At 46.2% G+C, this 22,773-nt stretch overlaps 1 protein-coding gene across 4 annotated transcripts in view; it reads right to left on the reverse strand.

Moving 5' to 3' along the window:
* Positions 1-2,150: 2,150 nt before the first annotated feature.
* The window catches only part of SPATS2 (spermatogenesis associated serine rich 2), a 33,515-nt gene continuing 12,892 nt past the window's right edge, over positions 2,151-22,773 (reverse strand). For 2 of the 4 annotated variants that reach the window (XM_068921333.1, XM_009681804.2), the window contains exons 3-13: positions 17,157-17,236; positions 16,728-16,836; positions 15,765-15,814; positions 14,302-14,560; positions 13,852-14,064; positions 12,549-12,684; positions 6,583-6,641; positions 5,757-5,866; positions 4,428-4,530; positions 3,750-3,964; positions 2,151-3,336 (exon numbers count right to left, since the gene is read on the reverse strand). In XM_068921333.1, coding sequence (XP_068777434.1) covers positions 3,010-3,336; positions 3,750-3,964; positions 4,428-4,530; positions 5,757-5,866; positions 6,583-6,641; positions 12,549-12,684; positions 13,852-14,064; positions 14,302-14,560; positions 15,765-15,814; positions 16,728-16,836; positions 17,157-17,236 — 1,661 coding nt within the window. In that variant the 3' untranslated portion in view covers positions 2,151-3,009. Of the gene's footprint in view, positions 3,337-3,749; positions 3,965-4,427; positions 4,531-5,756; positions 5,867-6,582; positions 6,642-12,548; positions 12,685-13,851; positions 14,065-14,301; positions 14,561-15,764; positions 15,815-16,727; positions 16,837-17,156; positions 17,268-22,773 lie in introns of all 4 variants that reach the window. The other 2 variants (XM_068921334.1, XM_068921336.1) reach the window with 2 other exon arrangements.

Raw genomic sequence — 22,773 nt, forward strand, 5'->3', positions numbered from 1 at the left:
GCCCCCCGCCCCGGCTCCCGGGCGGGCCCAGGCGTCCGGGGGAGGGAGGGGGCTCCCGCCCCGCTGCGCTCGCGGAGCCGGGAACCCCACCCCACTCGGGTCCCGCCGAGCAACCCGGCTCCATCCCCGGCTCCATCCCCGACTCCATCCTGATCCAGCCCCGGCTCCATCCCTGCTCCATCCCCGGCTCCATCCCGATCCTTCCCCATCTCCATCCCGGCTCCAGCCCGATCCAGCCCCGGCTCCATCCCTGCTCCATCCCCGGCTCCATCCCGATCCTTCCCCATCTCCATCCCGGCTCCATCCCGAGCCAGCCCCGGCTCCATCCCTGCTCCATCCCCGGCTTCATCCCCAGCTCCATCCCTGGCTCCATCCCAGCTCCATCCCGACTCCTACTCGGCTCCAGCCCTGCTTCAGCCCCGCTGTAAACTGACCCCAGCTCAAACCTGGCTCCATCCCGACTCGATCCCTGCTTTGACACGGCTCCTGCCCTGCTGCAACCCGGCTCCATCCCTGCTCCATCCCGACCCCATCCCTGCTCCAACCCCACTGCAACCCAGCTCCATCCTTGCTCCATCCCTGCTCCATCCTGGCTCCCTTGTCTCTGCCCCACATCCAGCCCCTGGTACCAGCCGCTCACAGCCCCAGCAGAGCCGCCCGAGCCCCCCGCGCCGTGAGCGGGTCTCTCCCCTCAGCGAGGACGGAGTTGGCCCAGCGCACTCATCCTCCCTCTAACAGCCAGTTTTTAACTGATGTGACGGATTCTTGTCTGAGCCACCACAGGGCTTGAAGGGTCCTTGCACTTGCACTTACTTTTGTGCTAAAGGCAATTAGCAGAAGAGTGGCAAACAACCGCCAATGTCGGTATTAAAAAAAGCAGCCTTTTTTTACCCACAGCAGCTTGGGAAGAGCAGTGGGATTGAGGCATAAAGACCAAAGCAGCCCCTTCAGCACTGTTCTGCAACTGAACCAGGTTTTTTTTAAGGACACGCACAGGCCTGGGATCTGGTCCCGGGTTAGCTGGGGCACTTCTGGGCCAAGTGTCTCTCCCAATGCCCCAGTAAGGCTGAAACAGGGGCAGAACAGGGACAGAGACCCCCAGAGTGCCACCGAGCCCCTCCGGAAACCCTCGAGCTGCTGCCGATAAACCCTCCCTTGGCCACCGGACCCCTTTAGGGGCTGATTTTGGCTTCTTTGCAGCGCTGGGCAGCAACAAACCCACCTGGGCCAGTGCTTGAACATACCCACTCACAGAGTCTGAAAAGCCAAGTGTAAACACGCTAGCAGGTGTTTAAGGGGACCCTGAGAGGCTGGGGGAGACCCTGCCCTCGGAGGAGCCCCACCAGTGCTAAGGGGCTGGATTTACATCCAATTCAGGCTGCAGCACACGTGCTCAGACACCTGAGGACACAGTGTTCGGGAAGGCAGCTGAGTTGGTTATTTAAGCAGAAAAATGCCTGACTTTTTAAAGCTCAAAGTTGGGTTTCATTTATTTAATGGCAAATTTGTTCAACCAACTCAAGACAACTTTAAATAGAGGGGCGGGGGGAGAAAGCACAGGCATGAAAGTTTCAGTTTGACCCTGCAGGAAGGTCTTGAGGAGCCAGCAGAGACCTGGAAACAAAGATCCAGAATAGAATTGAAAAATGAAAACCTTAACAGTGCTTCAGCAGCCACAATTTGTATGCAAGCTTTATACAGAGACTTCACTGCCTGCAGTCGTTACCTTGGGGTCGACATCTCTTCACCCAGAGCCCATAGGAAGTTGCCACTTCTGATTTAGTCAAAGACTTTCCCACCGCCTACCATGCCCAGCCTCCAGCTGGAAAGCCATGGGGGGCAACACCAGTCCCCTCCTTGCAGCAAGCAGGTGACTGAGGAGCATCTTTGCTAAATGTGAGGCACTTTGTGCTGCTGCTGTCACGGTGTGAAGCTGGAGGGGGGTCTGGGGTCCTCAGCCATGCCTACCTGGCAGTCGCGGCACGGCCAGGGAAATCCTTTCTCCATCAGTCCGGCCCCTTCCCCAGCGCTTCCAAACAAGCAGCCAGGGACTGAGGGCCGAGGAACGACCGAGACACCCCGCCACACGTCTCCCTCGGAGCACGAAGCGGTGGCACATGATTTGTGGCAGCAAGGCACAGACAGTGACATTCAACATGTACATCATCTTTATTCATACAACTATAAAGAATGACTGTAGCAATTTTTGACTGGTATCACCTAGGATTAGCTCTGCTAATTGATATTGCTATAAATTTAATTTAGGGACAAAAAAGGGCTGGAGAAGTGGGGGAAGGCAAGGCAAGAAGGATAAGTGAATAAAATAAAGATCCTCAAACATAAAAATCAGAGAAGAGCTAAGTTTACAGATAAAGTGTGCAGGTCCTTTCCCCCCTGCTCCCCCCATCCAGAGAGCAAGGGTTGGAGATTTCTGTCAGTCTTCCAAGATGCTGCTCACCCGAGGGGGAAGGCCTGGGGCGAGATGTCTGCCCTGCAGCCCAAGGCAGCTTCCCCAAACCTCTCGTGGCTCTCTCCAGATCCTGGTTTAAGCCCCGGACTCACATTTCACAGCAACCATCTTCATTGCCAGCATGAGTGGTTGGCTGCTACAAGTAAGGCCTGGCTAGCAGGGCAGTTCCTCCTAGGTGCGAAGCCCAGAGGCTGATGCGCAAAAGGAAAAAAGACACTGTTGGGGTAGTCTTTTGGCCAGCTCTGCCAGTGGTTTCACAGGTGAGGGGTGAGCGCGGAGCCATCGAGACTTTTGGAGGGGAAAGAAAAGGGCAACAGACACGGCAGCGTCAGTGTGCGTCCCACGTGAGGCCTGAACCCGATCAGACGGTGAAGCACAGATGTGCGAGAAGAACACAAAGCAGAAACGGGGGAAAGGAAGAAAAAAAATGGCACAAAAAAAAAGTGTAAACTTTCCTTCGTTAATATCGCTAGCTAAGAGTTTTCCTACAGTCTTGTTATCAAGTTGAATTTCCTGCAGGAAGGGAGAGCCTGGAGCTCTCAGGAGTTTGCTCCCTGCAGATGACTTGCTCTTGGTTTACGCTGCGGGAGCCCCTTGGTTTCTGTGCTGGAGGGAGAGGGGACAGGCCGGCTGGACTCGGAGGAGGCACCAGTTCCACTGGTGCCTGTGGGATGAGTCTGGCTGGGGATGCCAGCATTTCCCGGAGGAGGTTGGAGGGGAGAATTCTGATGTTTGCCACGGGCCTGATGGCCTGGCCCATTTCTGTGTCGGTTCACGTTGCTGTATCTCCCAGGGGTGGGGGGGCCAACGTGGCGCTGGCCCTGGGACCTGTACCCTTGTCCCGGTCTCCTGTTCCCCTGGAAAGCCTGAAACAGAAGAGGGTGGGCAAGTGAGCGATGGCAACACAGAGATAGCTCCTACCAGCAGGAGGGCTACAACCTCCTGATGACACAGCCCAGACAATCCTCCCCCCTAGCACCTTCCATTCCTGGGGAGAGGCGGAAAGGTGAAAACTCAAAGGCCTCATTCCAAGTGGAACCATTAAACCAAAGCTGCTTTCTCTTGTTTTCAGGTGGCCTTGAGAATTGACTCATCAGCAGGATCATCGATAACCAAGTGCACAGCCCTTCTATGCTCAAGTCCCTTCTGTCCATCTCAGTGAAAGGCAGGGAGGGACCTGGTCCAGAAGTCAGAAGAGGAGCCACAAACCATAGAGCAAGCTTCCCTCAGCTTTATTGTGTCAGTGCTTCTCTTGCAAAGCTGGACAGGGTGCAGTTACCTCGCGCTGAGGCTGGGGAGGACGGCTGCCGGCGTTCCCTGCAGCAGCATCCGCAGAGGACAAGGGCTTCTTGCTTGCTGTGGTAAGGCTTGGAGCAGAGGCAGAGGCACATTCGGGGGTGGAGGGAGCAGAGGTCTCGCTGGGACTGCTCAAGGACACCGCCGTGACAGAGCTGCACCGGGATCTGGTGGAATAGCTGTTCTTTGGATGGGAAACTGAAAGAGAAATGCCCCAAAAGGTGCGTTCTGCACACAGGACCCAGACAATTCATCCTCTAACTTCTGTTTGTACCCTGCTAGCTATAGCACTACAGGGATTGCTCATGGCTGGAACCAAAGGCTTGAAGGGACAACACAACCAAAGCTTTGTCTCGCTGCAAAAAGCTATGTGCGCTATGAACTGTACAAGAGCTCTGTTGACTGGGACTAGCTCTCAGCAGCAAAGAAAAGGGTACAGACCCCTCTGCAAAGGGAGAAGCATCGCACACTACAGCAGTAGCAAGGGGAGGGCCGACTCCTCTCCCCACTGCCATCCAGGCTGAGAGGAAATGAAACACAACAGAACTCTCCCAGTCCCCTTGCTTTCAAGTCTGGGGACACACAGAGAGCCTTTGTGACACCAGGGCTAAGGCTAGGGCGATTCACACCTCAGCTCCCCAGCTCCTCCCATCCAGCTCACCTTGCCCGAACGAGGCGATGCTCTTCTTCAGTGCATCGAGGTCACAAGTGAACCGCGCCACTCTGCCCAGATCTTCGTCGTATTTCCTTTCGCTCACAAAGTGCTTCACAGAAAAGGCAACATTTCCACGTTAATTCAGTCTATGCACTAAGCTATGGAGCACAGGAATGGAAAAATGGAGGTTCAAGTTTTCTCCTTTGGTTAGTAACAAGTTTTCTGCTTTGGTTAGTAACAGGTATCCGAGTTGGGCACTGCTTGAAAAAAATCTTGGCTGAGAAGGCAGACTGCTATTTCCATAAGTCACCGGAGACGAGCAGATTTTTCTGCATGACTTCCACCTACACACAAACAGCCTTCCCTAGGCTCCAGGAGCCAAGCTGTGGGCTAACTCAGTCTAACAGCAGCTGAACTCCGCCAGTCTCTGGTCTGTGAAATCAGCACAGCCCAGGCCTCCATTCTGGATGTTTTTAGCAGCAATAGTTTTCTGAATTGCACTGAATCTGGTATAGGAATGACTACTGCCAGAAGAACACAGGCCACAGGGGTTTAGTTTTCAAACCAGAGTTTAACCGATCCTTTATGCAACTTTGTACTGACCTCTTGTGGCAGAAACTGGTGTGCTGGAGAGCAAAAGTGTTTTATGGAATATAAAAATAATTAATGCACAGCAGGCAGGTTCTCCTGCTTTAGGTCAAAAGTCAGAGGTCAGTCCGCACCAGCAGCAGATTTTCACTACTGCTCTGAGGACAAAGCTGCTGGGTTGCCACGTTCCCTACTCTGTACCAGCTCACAACGGCTGAAAGTTGTACTGCACAAACCGATATAATGGTTGGATGATCTTTTGTTAGCTAAAGTCAGTATTTTACAGAACAAATATTCTAAAATAAGACTCAGGATGAAGTGTACCGTATCCTACCGCATGGCTGCAGTGCGCAGAGCACTGGCAGCGAGTTCTGAGAATTACAGAGGCAAGGAAAGTGTTGCACGCAACACACAATACCGCAGTCCTAACTGTCAGAAACCCAGCATCTTATGAAAAACACATATCATGCTTGGGTAAGATCAGGACTAGGTTAGATAAGGACTACAGCCAAATACTCCCAGCTGTGTCTCCTCCCTCCATTTTAACTTGCTATATGGCCTTCACCTCTGTCAGTTTTCTAGCCCAGAGGGCTAGGTCAGCACCTGTGTGGCTTCAGAGACACAACCAGCCTCCAATTACACAGTAGGGAAAAGATCCCCCTTCTGATCACACGCTGGGGCACAGGTACAGCTAGGGTTTAACCCACACTCCCCAGCTCTGAAACAGAAGCAGAGTGAAAAGCTCACCTTTATATCAGCTCTGAGCTCGACCAATTGCTCCTCTGACATTCGCACTGCCACATCAGTCAGCTTCTTCAGGGCCTCTGCCTTCTTCTGTCGGCTAACCAGAATTTCCACTGCAAAACAGATCACAACTTAGATAGCGTCAGCACTGAACCAGCCTATAGAGAGTTAAACAACTCCAACCCCAGCACAGAGCACCTTATTGGTAAACAAAAGGTTTAACCGAGTCCCCCATGGACAGCGCTGTACCAGCTGCACAGCAGCCCTGGCTTCTCCTTCCTGCAGCAATTTACATTTCCAGACACAGACAGAACCTGAGCTGTAAGCTGACTTACAGATAGGCACAACATGCAGTTTTAGTAGAAATTCTGCATCTCTCCCCCGGCTTTCTTTGGGCTTCTAAAACTGCAGGGCTCAGTGTTGCTCATGTCAGTGTCTCCTTGGAGAGCTCCCCCTCTGCAACAGGGAGGCCAAAAAAAGCTCGTTCCAGCACCCTAGGATTTGCTGAGCTTTTCAATAATGGCCTTCCATGCAAGGTTGCACTTTACATCCCACTTTCTAATGAGCACGTAGAGCAACGGCCTTAGAGAAGATGGGTGGCATGAAATACGTCAAGCAGCAATCTCATCAGTGTAGATATGGTTAACTTAAGCTACAGGGCAATATTCCCCTCCAAAGTTTTGTCTGTGTATAGAGTTACTTAATTAGGAACAAAGTGAACTGAAGGTAAATTACTGAAATCTTCTCCTAGTGGGGCTTTCTCTCTAGAGTTCAGTAACATCTACAGCTCTTCAGGTGGGCACTTGTTGAGGTTAAAAGAAAGTCTTACTTGCTTCTGCTTTCACTTTGTCCATTTCAGCCAGCAACGACACCTCTCGATCCATAAGACTGGGAAAAAATAGAGAAAGGAAAAAGAAAAGGGAGACGTTTTAGTAATAAACAAGGGGGACAATAAAATTTTCTCCTCCAAATACAGCGGCCGGAGGATGCCCAGGTTTGTCAGCTGGTGAGAAGAGACCAACAGAGGGCAGCAAGAACCTGCCATGTCTCGCTCGGTGAGCCTGCTAGATGGGAGCCTGGATTTCCACCACACACCTCTAGGCTTTCATGTTACCTTTTGTTCCGGAAGCTAAACAGTTTCGTGCAGCTTTTGATGGCATTAAACTCGCTCACGCTTTGGTCAGCACACAGCACTGCGCTGGTCTCCTGACAACCTGCTGGGTACATGGTCATCTTACTCCAACAGCAGTCAGAACCACTTGGCAAGGGTAGAGGGGACGGCAGCCGTGGTGTTAAAGGAAGCTGCACTCTGCTGAACTTTATCACAGAAGAAAAAAAACTAGGGCACAATATTTACAATCAGCAGGGCAGAAAGGGATCCAAGATAGCAAAAGTACGAGTCTGGGCTTTTGGGGACCTATTCTCCAAAGGAAACCTCTCAGAAGCTAAATTATGAAGGCAATCCAACTCACTACTCACTCTGTTAGTTATGTACATCTATTAAACTGACAGAGTAAAGAACTTTGCTTGGTGGAGATTAGCGCTGTTCATCCTCTCAGAAATAGCACTGCACACAAGCAAAAGTCACCTATCTTAGGATGAAATACTAAATTTACTACAGGAAAAAAAATGCCCTTCTGTTCTCACAGTAAATCATGTTGCAAAATTTAAGGCAGGACAATGGGAAAAATATTGAGAAAGTAGCTTTTCTATACCAAAGACCTAACACTAGACAGTTGCCTGCATCTTATTCGTTTCAAGCACATGTGTAGCTGCTGCTACAAAGCAGCAAGAATGTCCTCTACCGATCAAGACACCTGAATTCTGCTGCTCTGCGCCACTTCACAGGCGGCGCGCGCTTTGCTGATCCCAGCAGAGCTACGGGACCACCGTGAGCACACGCACGCTTTCACAAGTTCCAGCGGGTAAGGTGATGCTGCCTGCGCACACTCAGGAAGCCACCCAGAGCTACACAGGTTCATGATTTGGAAGTCTCCGACGGTTCCAGGACTTTTCAGCCAAGGAGAGAACACCTGGGGGTGGGGGTGTCACACTGAAGCAGTCTCCACTTGCCAGGAGGCTCTGGTGCACCTCAAGTGTGTCTGTTGCCATGAGACCAAACTCCCCCAGGCTTTACGACAGCAGCCTTTACGCAAGCAGAATTGCACAGCTACCGACTGACCGAACTGAGCAAACTCGGACTATCAAGTACTCTCCAGTAACAAGACCACTTAGGAGCAGACAACAGGGAGCTTGCCGTAACTGCTGCTCCTTTAGAACAGGCTGTACGAAGAGGGCTCTTGTCCCTGCGGATGGGCACATTAAATAAGGCAGGCGTAGCGAGAGCACCTGTGGGAGACCTGGCGAGGAGTCAGGGACTGGCAGAGATAGCAGCCCCAGCGCGTGCTCTCTACACGCTGACCAATGGATATTCTGTTTTGTCAACAACGTCTAGCTGCTTCGCAGCCAGGAGCTACTCAAGCTTAGCACAGTCGAGATAAGGAAATAGCTCTAATAGATAAAAAGGGTCCTCAGGACACACAAAGTGAGTCCCACCTGGGTGTCTGACCCATGCACGCAGCCACCTCCCATCAGCGACCCCTCCATGCAATTCCCGGGGCTCCCCGCACAGTGTGGAGTGTAAATCCTTCATTAAATCCATTCTGTTTAACCTCTCACGTGCCCTGAGTGTCTCTCTACACTGGTATCCGACCCTCCCTTTCCTGCCTTGTGGTCACAGCAGGCTACAATGGAAATACCAGTATTCCCATTCTGGACAGAGGCAGGCACAAGCACACTGGTTGCAGCTCTGTTCTTGGCCATAACGAATCCAGAGCCTCACTTGCACGTAGCCTCCCTGTAAATGCTTCTTTTGTGCTTCCTTCTGAGCTACGCCTCCAACGTCTTCAGCAGCGCAGTCTGCATCGCTACAGCTCACCTTCGCTCAGTTGCTGCCAGCTACTGGAATACATTCAACATCCAGTCTATTAATAGGGCTCGTTTCAGTTTTTGCTTTCTAAATATAAAAACAAAGTCTTCCTCTCTCATGTTAGTTTTACGATACTTTCAGTCCGGACACTGAACTGTATTCAGAGAGATGTCACCAATGCACAGGGTCAGCCCCCTCAACACTGACTGCGTGTTTTTCAGTGAGAAAGGTTTACTTGAAAATGGGAAGAATATTTAATTAAACAGTCATCTGAAAGGAAGACCACAGGGCATCTGAAATGCAAACTCAAAACAGCTCCTGCTCTTCTGCATGTCAGAGGACTGAGGCAAGATCAATTTAAACAATTCCCTGCAAAAAGCAGCTTTTGACATTTGGCTTCTTCTGTTGATTTATCGCTCTGTCCATCTGCCTTTTCAGGGCAGGAATTGTTTCTGCTCATAGCACAGCAGGGGCCTGATCCAGGTCAGGCACTCTCAGCCCAACTGCGCAAATACAACACATGTCAAAAGGCACGCTAATAAGACTTCACCTCGTTTCCAAGGATCCCAAGCAGTTCAACCTGTCTCTGCAACAGAGAAACCAAAGGGCAGAGCCTAAAGAAACATATCCCTGACCGCATCCTGCCCAGAGCCACGTCACCAGCAGGAATCCCCCAGAGCTCCTACAGATATGGGTGTGAATGGTGCCTTCATGATTTATTCAAGGGTAGGAACAGCCTGGCTGCTCTCGGGCTGCAGAACTCAATTGTGCTACACCTATCCCATAACGCCTCCTCCCTGGATACGTATGCACACACCCAGCTGCTGCGGAGCCAATACCCAGGTTATCTGGGCCGTTTTGGGCTCTGTCCTCTGGATGGCAGGCAAGTCCACAAGCACCTTGATAGCTTGTGCATATTAAAGCTTGCTTTTCCTTGTAATTTAATTCACTCAGCAAAACTCACCTGGAGTCTTTTACCCAATTCTACAGTTGGGCTGACTAAGGAACAGAGGTCAAGTAACTGTGCCCAAGGTTCGTGTGATGAGACTTGGGTCAGACCCCAAAAGTCTTTCACTGTAACAACTCCCCTGCCTAATTTTTTGTCAAACAAACTTGCTTCCCAAGCTAGATCCCTTCAGAAACATGCATTTCCTTCTCGTCTGCTCTGTCTTGGGACAAGATCACATGCAGAATGGAGAGTGCATCTGTTCCTGGCAGAAATCTGAAGACTGGACTTTTAAGAAAGGACATTTAAGAAGCGCCCAAGGAAGAAAAGGGAGAAGCACATAAACCAATAACTGCTGAACATGAAATAATGCTGAATACTCAGTTGTGATCCAGCCATCAGAAGAGATGCTTTCAGCTGCAAGCCAGCTCGGTCAAGCAGTACCTGCAAGATGTTGTTTGTTAGTGAAGGACAACAGCTGTTTGCACAAGCATGCTAAGGGTTATGGAGTCCAGTTTTCCTTGAGGCTTTCATACAACCATCTCAAAAAGACTGAGTGCAATTGAAGGCGGCTGGAAGCATGCCTGGAAGCTCTGCCACAAGAAAACAAAGGCAATCTATAGCATGAGATGCACAATGGCAATCTCAGAGGTGAGAAACTTCAATGATGAAGGTAAAGAACTTTAGGAAGCCTCACTGACATCTGAAGGACATCTTACACACACAGGTTAAAACAGTCCAAGCTTTACCACTTAAATATCCTGTTTCAGTTGCTCGAACTTGCTTTTAAACTAGGTTTTCCTCTGGTAGGAAGCCAGCTGGAGAGGTGATTCAGCAAGAGGAGTTAAAGACAAGTTGTCTTGTGCCACTGGATTAAAAAATATACTAATTTTTCTCTGAAACAGAAAGAATTGAAAGGAAAAGAAAAAAGACGTGAAGGTAATATTTATATCTCAGCTCAGGGGCAACTGCATCACTTTCAGGAAAAGGAGAGTGATCTTTTTATCTGGAGTTGAATGGACGTGGTTGCAGAGTCATCGCTTATCAATTGTAGCGACATGGCATCCTGCTGGGCAGCTATTTCACTTGGCATTTATTGAAGGAGGTTCCCAATGGCCGCGCTCCAGACATGCATTCAACATCCCTGCCTCACGGATCTGCACTTCCTGGTTCACGCCAGTCCCGTCTCGGCTTATCGGAGCAATGCTGCTAAACTGGACTTGAGTCTTTAACCTTTCAGAACATGACGCAAGCGTTTTACAGACGATAACACAAGTCAAAGGGCAAGGAATTTACTTATACAGAACCAGACGCTTTAGCCAGAAGACTGACATTTTCCCTACCAATGAGAGGTTTTCACAGGTATTTGAACGGTGTAGAGAGGCAGACAGAAAACTTAAAAGAAAATATACATGCGTGTGGTGATACGATTGAATATACTCACTAGACAAAGCCACCAACAAACTAAGAAATAAAATACTCATAAAAATAAACCTGAGTTAGGGCTACAAATCCCTCAGCTATTGACAGGGTAAATTGCTTTACATTACAGCTTTCCTAAAACACTGGAATTGCTGGAAACTCCATGTCCTGGTTTTGCTTGGAGACCACAGATGTTAGAAATCATGAAAAGGCAGATCAGGGCACTCAAGCGCCTTTAACCCTGTCCCCACCCCTGGTTTGGGGTAGTCTCCTCTGATAAGTTCAAAAGTTGTCTATAAACATCTATGTGACTTTTGACAGTAGTTTTAGCACATGCTGAATTTAAATATTATGATAGCACTCAGTTTACTTTGGGAGAGCACTTATTGCTGGCAAGGTTCAAGACAAGTATGCACGCAACAAAAAAAGACCATACTGAACATGTAACTTCACTAAGGGACTTCAGAATACAACCATCTTTACATCACTACAACTAAATACTCTCGCCTTTGAGGCCATATACAGTTATCAGACAAAGAAAGCTTTTGACATAGGTTTACAAGTCTGCCAAATATCTACTTTAAACCTTCAGTGTGATAGTAGCATTTTAGTTACTTGTCAGATATTACTTCAGGCAAGAAGAACTCTCTACGTAGTTTCTTATGCTATTTCTCTATTAAAAGCAATCACATTTGGATAAGCAAGAAGAACAGTTTCTCAGAAATAGGTTCAATCAGCCAAGACAGTGAATATGTCTGATGTTAGGACTTTCAGAATATCATCTTCAAGTACTTATCCAAACCAATAAAAGTGTTCATTAATAAAACTGATTACACATGCAAGGAACATCATGCACAGTATTAAAAGCTTGGCTTAAAAAGGGGAAAAGTAGTGCTATACAGAATGATCACCAATGTGTATTTATACCTTCCAAAGGACCCCCCTCTCTTCCATGTTATATTCAACCCTAATTCGAAAAGTTCAAACACTAATGTTTTTTTCAATAAGACACATACCGCTGCACTCTGAGCTCTAAACAGTTCTCCTTCCAACACAATTAACAGTCGTACCTAAATTACAGTACGTTTCCTGGAGAGCTCCTCATATTATCTGTGTCTAAAACGGCTTTATGATAGACAGAATAACTGTCTTGTACAGACATAAAGCCAAAGTTTGTCACAGACTCCAAGGAACACACTGAAGCCCTGAACATGTCTTTTAATATTTCTTTGCACGTGTGGGACCAACAGCTTTAAAGTAGGCCTTGCCAAGCTGCCCACCAGCAAAGGCGGCTTCTAATACATTGCAGAGTCCAGGACTGTAGACTCAAGTTTATTCTGCACACCATGCTGACCTCTCAAATGCTGAAGTATAGTGCTCAGGCAGCAGGGCAAACCCAAGCAAACAAGTCATTAAATTGACTGGAAAGCTGAAGTCTTATTCCAAATTTATTGATCTTAATCCTTAATACCTGGGTCTGTTCCTATATTTAACTTACCTACTCTGCAGTTCTGCAAAGACCTGCTTCATCTTCTTAATGGAAGCATCTATTTCTTCTTTCACCACAACCCGGTATCGTGCCAGGGAAACAGTACAACGCTGGAGATCCTTCACTGATTTTTCAATATTGGAACCTACCAAGAGACAGAGAAAACTCTAAACAGCCACGTCAATCACACTGTTAAATCTTCCCAGAAGGGATAAGTCTAAAGATGGCTCTCCCTCTTTTTTAAAAAACTGTACCCTGCTGGGCTTTAAAACCTTATTTTCCTTCCCCATTACAAATTAGGTGTAGCAGGGGCAGTTCTAGAGATTCTCCTATGAGGGAAGTTTTCCCCACAGCTTGTAAAATTTCTTTCTGTGGGCAGGGATATCTGTCCATGTTTTCAAACGCACGAGAAGAATCAAATGCATCTCTGAGCTGCTTTTGTGCTAGAGACTGGAGACAAGTGAAATGAAGTCTGCTCCTAAGACCAACAAACCACATTCCTGAATGCAAAGAAATGACTGTTCACCCGGGGAAGAGAAGTCTCTTGGAAATTAAAATTAAATCTGTATAAAAGGTTATTTCCTTAAATCAAGAGATGAAAGGATTGGTTATTTGCTACAAAGGTTAGTCTCTGGGTCTCAGCTCTCCAGCAGGGTACATCGCCCATGCTCTCTGGAGCTTGTTGGAGCGCAGTTGCTCCCTGCCAAGCTGCACTAAAAACTGCTCATTACAGCTTTTCCATGCAGCAAGAAGTGAACTACCACCACCTCATCTCACTAAGCTAACTATAATAACTGTGTTCACAATTGGGGTCTCTGAGGTCCTTGCTGTCCTCACTTGTTATCATGAGAGCTAAGCTGTGGAGAAAGCACACGAAAGGAAAAAAAAATGCAGTAGAAGGAGGCTGTCACTTCTTGTAACAGGGTTGGTCAGCACTTTTGGCCTTTCGACAAATTCTCACAAAAGATGAGAAAGAACCTAAAGGCTCTGTGATGGAGCACACAGAAGAATGGGCTAAACGTATGCAGTGTGACTGACTGCTTCCTCCCCTACTTCTCTCACACATACGGGTTTGCTGCTCCAGGCATTACATCTAAACTGCTGTCAAGATTCCTGCTGTGCATAGAAAAGAGGAGGAGGGGAGCACAAGTCACTGGCCAGATAATAAGAAGTATGTTAGCTTGCATTAAATTCAAAGTCCTGTATGCCTCACCAGTATATCCGCCAGTGACACCACAGAAGAGGCAGTGAGAATTCTGCCAGCAGCAACCTGCTCTGACATTCAAGAGTGCACAGATCCTCAGGGCCTTACCTAACTTCTTGTTTGCAGGTGAAACTGGAACATCTTCCAGCCGCGGTAGAGATAAGAGAGCAGGAGTCGAGTTGCTTGCTGCTGCTCTGGACAGAGACCTGCTAGTGCTCCTCTGCTCAGGCCGCTGTCTGAGAGACGAAGGGCTCTGGGAAGGATGCACGGTGAGCGACTTTGTGTCAAAGTCTGCTATTCCATTCTCTAGTTCAGGCACTGCTGTAGAAAAGCACACTTGTTTAAAGGGGAAAGCAAAGAGGTTAGCAGAACATTGACCGTCTCTTTACAACAACAAGCAAAAATGAGAAATGAAGGTGAGCTGTTCTTGTCTGAAGAAATATCCAGACAAATCTATGCTCAAAAGGTGACACACAACAAAAAACAACAAAAGAAGGCAGCTTCTCTGCTTCTTAAACACTCAGTGTCTGTCTCCTACAATACTTTATAAAGACTAACCTGTTCTGTCAGGCATGTCTGGTGCAGCAGATTCACAATCCTCTAGCTCTCTGGCATCAATTGAAAGTGCATCCAAACCTTCACTGAGTGAGTCCACAGACTCGGTATCGTTGGCACAGCCGTTGATATGGTAACCGTTAATTCCACCCTTCTCAGAGTTTGCTGACTGCTCCTCTTCAGTGGACACCAATTTACCGGGGTCTGGGAGGCCAGGGCTCGATTCAACTGGAGGTTTCGGTTTGGTTTTCTTCTTCTTGTTCTAAGAATTAAATATCCACACCACAAAGAGAAAAAACATTAAGCTTAAACCCTAAAGGGAAAATTAAGCTTATGCTTACTGACTGGAAGTAGCCGAATTAAATTCTTTTTCGGCCAGCCTTGCTGTTGATCCTATTAACAGTAGGAGGGATTTATTTAACAATGAGGACAGATATAGGGGCATTAACGTGGTGCAAATACATTATCCCCTCTGATGGTGTGCCAACAAGACTAATGCACTGGGTAGAAAATGAATGCTACACAACCGATGGAAAACAGCAGTTAGGTTTGTGGCTATAATCTAGAGTGCTACCCAAGTTACTTCTCGAAGTGATTACCAGTAAGGTGCAGCTTCCAGCACCATGGTTGCTATGCAGCAACCAAATGGTTTTCTAGATCTTACTCTAGTAAAGCTTCCCTCATGTTTCCCAGCACACTGCCTTTTAGTCAAAATTTTTCCACTTTATTTTAAATTGGTATTTTTCAGGTAGTCAAATAAGTACGATTACGGTTTTATTCTCGTCCTGGATATAGATGCTACACTACTAAGTATTGAAATTTTGCAAGTCTTTATTTAACCCTTTCATAGGGGTCTGAGCAAAGCACTAGGCAAAACGCTCAAGAAATAAACCTTACATGACAAAGTAATGTATTTCCACAGAGCTCAGCATTAAATGCAACTGTTAAGCTCCAAAGGTTACCGATGAAAAATGGAACGGCGTGACTATCAGAACAGTGAATTACAGTGCTCTGGTGAAATAAATGGACCTGATAAAGATTTACTTCACTGTGGGGCTGGGTATACAGATTAGGGGTCCTGTAGAGGGTCAACAGAATAAAAGCTATTGCAAGGATAGGAAGCTTTTTTTAGAAGCTTTTTTCGGATCCTGCATTCAGCATAATGCACGTGACAATTAAATTAAATGCATATGTGGCTAGAAGATGATATTTACAACTTATACTGAAATTGCCATGTAAATCATTGCCCTTAACAGTGAGAAACTTGATACCCTAGTGACTATCTCTGGGGGTCAGTTCCACTTACATCAATACACGTTTGCTCTTTGGTTTCTTTTCTCATCTGAATCATGAGGAATGCCTAATGCCTACTCTCTGTATTCTAAATTAATACTCCCTCATCCTTTAAAAAAAAAAAAAGATGATAAATACCTTAGGCCTTAGGAAGGCACATTTAAAAGAATTACCTTTTTTTTGCCTGTTACAGTCCACTCTTTCAATACTTCACTGGCATTGCCTGAAACAAAATGCAGCGATGAGCAGTGGATAAGGCATCAACTCCAGTTCTTCCATGGTAATATGCAAATGTCTCCATACCTGGAGCCAGCTGTGATACTTCCTACAGCTAAGTTTCATTTCTCTTAGTTGATGCAATAAAAGGATTAGTTTCATTTTTGCTTTGGGAACACACTGCTGAGTGGGAATACTCCCTTACAACACAGTGCCAGCTGTTTCCAGGAAACAATCCTCTTTTTGGCTCTGTCATACTGAAAGGTTTAGGTACTTAGAACCCTGCTAGAGCATGTACTGAATTCAAAGGTTGCGGTCAGGTCAGATATCTGCTAGCTTTCTCTCCCCAGAGACACTGATTGTATCTGGATGCCCAGAGTCTCAGGAACAGCTGTCATCCCTTCTGTGGGCCAGAGGCAAACACGGTTGTCAGTGATGGTCAGCACGGAAATAAGACCAGCAAAGCGACAGGCAGTGTCCCCAGCAACAGCCTGTTTTTCCAAGGTCAGAATATCCATCTAAATGCAGCATGCCAGCCAGACCCAAGAAAAGATCTGCAAGCAAGGTTTCAAAGTACAAAGAACAACTATCACAGGTGAAGACATTCCCATTTTTGTACACCTGAGCAAGAGTTTCTGTAACACTGAGCATCTAACCTCTTAGCTCAGGAACTATCAAGTGCTTATCTCTGCCTTGACCGCTAATGGAATGAATACTGACTGAAAACATGGGAGGGGACTCACCTGCTAGTTATCCTTCTGGAGAGAGTCTATACTTGGCTGTGCTGCAAAGCTATGACAGCTCCCTGCTACAAGGTATACATACTGCACATAGCACAAACACTCTCGCTTCTGAAGTAAGCTGATAAACACGGTAGGTACAGTCAAGTTCTGAAGTCATGAAACCAAACCGCCAGTTACCTTCCATGAAGGCTTGCACTGTTTTGTCCACACAGTTGTCAAAATGCTGTAGCACAAGGACAATCTCATTGTTGCTCCTGTTAGGGACTATCGCACGCACTGCACTGATCTAGAGGGAAGAAGAAAAACAGGGGTAACATTTTAACCATTCGCGTTATCCTACCTGGAATCTACAGCAACACTTCTGCAGTAGGCAAAAACAAAAACAAAACAAAACCAACCAAAAATAAAACCCAATCAACTGATCGCTTCCTTATAAAATGTTAATATGCCAGGACAGCTTAGCCCGACTAAAATTTGGTTTTGACAGAGCTACAGTCAGGTCCCAGACAGAAACATATTTCATCTCAGAGTGCAGATAAAGCTACAGTGTTCCCAAGTTCTTCCATGGCTTGTGGTAATGCTGAAAGTCTCCGAAGACACGTTTACCTTCTCCTTCATGTTTTCAAAGGTTCCTCCTTGGGCCATCACAGTATTGGACTGCACATCAAAAATAAACCCAGACGGATCTGTGAAGACAAACGAGAGGGAGGCCCTCTTCTGAATAACAGACATGAAGAGACATTTAGAAAGACGTGAAGGAAGAGGTCAGCTCTGACTCGTTACTGTGCTAAGGAGAATATTGAACTCCTGCAAGCACACAGCGTTCACTGGCTAATTCTATCTCGTGGTTAACAGAGGGTTATTAGCTGTTGATAGTAAAGTGTATGATATCCCAACCTTGCTTAAGCAGTAGGTCCTGTTTAACAAACTAGGGTACTATGAAGTAATCGCAGTTGAGCTTGGTTTGCCCTCACCTGCATTTGTAGCTAGTTGTAATGCATTTGCAAGTCCTTTAAGTCAGTGAAATTCTGATTCATTCCTCAGCTCTGGGCCAGTTTAAACAAACAGACAGAGTGGTATGGATCAAAACTGCAAGCCAACAAATTTAAGCACAAGAGGGTTGGTGTGAAACAGTAATGAGGAAATTTGAAGCAGTCCAGTGCAGCTCTCACATTTCTATACTAATCTTAGGCTAAACATACTTTGACTGAGCCCAATAAAAAAAGAGTTGACAACACCCTCAGCACTAGAGCCTGAGGCAGTGCAGTTAACAATTTCATCCACCTGGAGATACAAACAGCAAGCAGTCTGATAAATGAGTTTGAAGATTCAGCAGCTTGTGTTCCCCGCCAGCTATGATCTCCAATGTAATGCTTATTTTCCAAAAGAGACCCATAATTGAGACAGCCATCACCAATAGGTTTGCTTCTCGCTAGCAAGCAAAGGTTACATAAATCTGCAGTTTTACTTAGAGACTCTTATGAATGGCTCCTATCAAACTCGCACTTGATTTTGTTGCCAAAGGTCTGAACAGCCTAAGTATCAGATTTGCTAAAGAAAAGGGATAGAGAGGTTTGTAGGTGTGTTTCATTATGACAGAGCATATTTTAAACTTGCATTCTAGCCACGTTTGATCTCAGAAACAATACGTGTCCCTCCACAGTAGCCAACTGAAGGACTCTAGAGGTTTTAAGCGCTCTCTAGCACCCTTGACTTCTCTCCTGAATCACTAAGGCCTTTCAGGAACTTCACATACGTGCACAAAAACAAAGGCACATGTCCCAGGAGGGCATTTGCCTGTAAGGAGTCACTGCAAGCACGCTGCCATCAAGACCACCAGTTCTTTGGCGAAGCTCCTCAGTAGGTTTCTACAGCGACCACTGCCAGACGGCTTTGGGGGCTCTCTGGGGCGAAGCGACGCTTCCAGCGAGCGAGGCACGCTCTGCGCGGAGAGGGAGGCTCGCGCCGTCACTGCCCTTTCTGTTTGAGTTCGGCTGATATTCCAAGCTGCTGATTCATGTTCCTTCCCTCACCTCCTCTAAATAACTCATACTCGATTTTGAGACACACCATTGACTTCCACAGTTCTCAGACATTGATGTAGCATTTAAACTGAGATGCCTCCCAAATACAGTGACAGAATTGTGAACATGATGGAAAGGTCAGCTTCTTACTGAGGCTACAGATGAATGGTTAAATCCTTCCTCACTCCATCCTTACCCATTTTAGCCCCATGAGTGAGATTTTCTCAAGTTTCCAAAGCTCACAGAGGTTAAGAGTTCAACTTTATAGTCCTTAATCTTGCAAATGGCTTTCAGACTCCCATCACTGAGTGAGAATTAGCAACTTTTTTTTCCAAAATCTTCATTGCAGAGCAGCCACCAAGGACCCAGGTGCCAGGAAAGATGAAGTTTAGCTCCTCCATGGAGCACATTTTCAGCCGCTCAGTCCCATCCCTTTCCCACTATTCCACTTGCACTTGGCTCTTGCAGGGGACTGAGCTTTTCCCGCACCTCACTTGGAGCTGCCTCTCCAGCTTCCAGTTACTTTTCCACGGCCCAAGTCCTCCTGGTGTTAAATTGTTTAACACGCAAGAATTATGCCACAGAAACTTCCAGTGCTATGCTGTATACATTCGATATTGCCCACAAGGGCTCCCAAGCATCGTTAAAAGCGCTACTGGCATTCAGGTCTCTTGTGATAGTGAGTGTTTGCAAGAAGGGACAGAATTTAAAATACTCATGTCCTCCTGGACAGAATTCAGCCTCTCACCAATGACTTCCTGATTTTGGGAATTAACATCCTTGTGGGAAAGGAAAGCGCCTTCCCAAAGCCAGAGCTCTGACCATGCATAAACAACATGAGACAATGTCAACAGCCTTAATTGCTTCTCCATTCATAACCATTTCCTCCAGAAAAATGAGGTAGTAATAAACCATTCCTCACAAATCATTCACTTTTGTGTTTTAGTGCTATTTATTGGACTGATTAATACAGGTTCTCTTAAACAGAAACACTGAAGATACCAGAAGGAATCTACCCTACCAAAACGGTCATGCTGCCTGCTTAATTCAGTCTGCTCTTTGTCTAACTCTGCAAATTAGTCCTTTCTGGACAAAGCATTTGCAAGAATTAAAGCTACAGATCTAACAAATGCCTGTTCTACTTCCTAGGAAACACGAAAGGAAATACACCTTTGCTTTCAACATCTAAAGAAAGTTGAAACAGGAGCCACTATTTTTTTTTCCCCCAAGTCAAGCCAGTTTGACTCCAGGCCAACCACCTGGAGCAGTGGCAGGTAGCTGCAAGGGCTGTGCTGCGACACTCATGCATTTCAAACCGCACTCTCGAACTACAACCGGCCGCAGCACAAAAGAAATGACCAGCTTTGGCGACATTCTGCAAGCATTTCTCGGGATGCTTATAGCTTTAAAGCCTTTCACCGTCTATTCAGGGTCATCAGTAAAATATTGCTGAAATCCTTAGATAATATGATATTTATGCAACTAACAGACACTTTCAAACTTGAGAAGTCTCTTAATAAAAAAACAGAATGCATACTATCGACTAACAGTAGCGTCTCAGAGCACAGTCTTCTCAGAAGAGGATATGTAAAAGAAATAAAAGCACCAGCACCTAAAGCAACAGCTTGACAACGGTACAGACTTTTGTCCAAACAGCTTTATGGAAGACACAGTCGGAAAAGGTACGGCTGTATTCAGCGAGATGGCATACGTGCGTTTTCTAACTTCACCCAGCCTTTCATTAACACCACACCCATGCTCTGGCTCATGAAAAAGTTTGCAAGATAAAATAGCCTACAAAAGCCAGACCTGGGAGGGTTAACAGGACAAGCAGCCACGCGTCCACCCACATCACGCAGCCTTTATGCGGGAAAGGGCAGGGCTCTGCCAGGACGCTGAGCTCCAGGGACCTGCGTCCCCTTGAAGCATCGGGGGTCTTAACAGCATAGTCTCTGACCATATGCAATGCTCAAAAGAGCTCAGCTTAAATACAGTCATAATACAGGGTATTCCAATTAGCCAAGCACAAAAGGAGCAATGATCTCCAATTCCTTTGTTGCCATAGGTCTGAAAATCACACACCAAATGAAGGCCAGATGCTTCTTCCTGTCCCAGTCAGGACACTTGCAAGCAAATGACTTCGGGGAATTGCATATATACTTAAAATTCAATGCAATAAAGATTCAGTTAAACTGTTAAACATTTATAGACTCTGTGGGTTTTCAGGTCAATGGTAACTACTTTGACTCTCCCAGGGATAGCACTGAAAACCTCAGCTAATATGAAATAAAAAGCTCTTGAAGAAATGGCACCTCATTGCCCACTAAGAGAATCTCAATTTTGTTCTAATTACAAGTATCTTCACCTGTTTCTATATTGTAAGAATAACTAGATGTCCGCATCCAACACTGCAGAGGTGACTGGACAGGAATTAATGTGTCTTCCGAGGAGAAGGCAAAGTAACTAGAATATCATTATTCTACCAGTCTGTGCTTACAGTAATACTTTCACATTGAAGTATGAAAAACTTGGCTAAAAATCAGGTTTTCTAGCAAAAAATCAGTTTTTCTAGCAAAAGTGCTACATCCGTGTTTGCATCTGTGGAAGCTTTTGTGATTTCACTGCCCCCAGGACTTCAGGCATTGTACTTCAAGTAAGCAGATCACCACGAGTTGTTAAATACAGATTACGTTTTACATTTCCAATGCATTGTGCTTTTCCTTAGGAATTATTTCAACATATACTGCTATTTTTTTTTTTAAGTAAGCATAGGTCTTGCTAACAGGCAACAGAGGTACCAACACTAAGTTCTCTCCCCATGCATTTGCAAGTAAGTAAAGACTAAACTCGGATTAGAATCAATATTCCTAGATTCTCTGCTGTCAATACAACATTTCATTGATATCAGAATAAAACTGATATAGACACATTTAAATAATTTGGCTTACCAAGACCTAAAAGTATACTGGCATCTATCAAGTAGAAATTACATCGTGTTTTGCTGAGACAAGAAAGAAAAAGATAAATAAAATCAAGGTCGCCTGCAGGACTTTGTTCTTAAACAGCAACCTGTAACCTCATGATCCAAGAGGAAGCACATCACCACCACATACCCATCTATGCCCTCCTCCCCCCAAAACCATCCAGAAACGTGAGCAGGACCATTTGGTTAATACACTATACTTGCCCAATTTCTGTCCATGCTTAAGTCCGTCCTTGCTGCTTCAGCACATACAAAAAAATTAGGGCTTGGTACCTCCGTCAGCTGTTGTGGAAACTATTTTAACGCCCCAAAGACACCACTGTTACATTATTGTACTGCAAAGACAGGCCAAGAGGATGGCAGCTGCATGTAAGAATTTTGTCTAGACAAGAAATACCACTTTCTTGCTTATTTTCTCAAAGCGATTTCAAGGGTCCGAGCATGCAATATAAACACAGCCTTTTCAGTCAAAACTTGATATATGACAGTTACCAGTTCCTTAGATTTTAATTAAGAAGAAACTTATTGTGTTGCAGATAGGATACCACTATGCGGGCAACAGATGGACTTGCAATTCAAAGAATTCTGTCCGAGGTGAGCAAACGAAACCTTCCAGATATCTGATCTCCCACAGAAGTTGGATGGCTGCTGCGTGGCAATGGAAAAGTTAGCTTTTGTATGAAAGCAGGCTGCCTTTTCAACATAAGGCCATTTCATTCGGGAGCCTGGAAGAGGAAAAAATAAAGTGACCGGGGGGTGGGGGGTTCAAGTCAACTAAAATGTGCCAAAAGTTATGCTGCTAAAATTGAGTATTTCTGCCTGACATAAAACATAGGTGTTTCTGCCACAAAGACAGGGAAATAGTATTAACACAGTTCTCCTAAACACGCTCCCTGCTTTCCAGGAGATAGGCAGAAACACTTACAAAGCAGGTCTAATTACTCCGCCAGTTATCACTGACGGGGTTTAGCAGGAGCAGGCATGCTACGATTTACAGGCAATTGTCACAGCTGGCAGTTTTAACCTGAGCACTACCTTTTCTTTGAATACACAAGCAGTGAAGCAAGACAGTCAGGGATAGCTTTCAGCGGCGCTAAGGCAGCAAAGTAAAAAAGAAAGCCATTAAGGCAATTTAAACTGCAGGACGTTGTCTTTTCCCTATCTAGTTTCCATCTACACATAACAAACGAAAAATTAAATTAAATCTGCACATTTT

Source organism: Struthio camelus, chromosome 28, assembly GCF_040807025.1.
Source record: "Struthio camelus isolate bStrCam1 chromosome 28, bStrCam1.hap1, whole genome shotgun sequence".
NCBI lineage: Eukaryota > Metazoa > Chordata > Aves > Struthioniformes > Struthionidae > Struthio > Struthio camelus.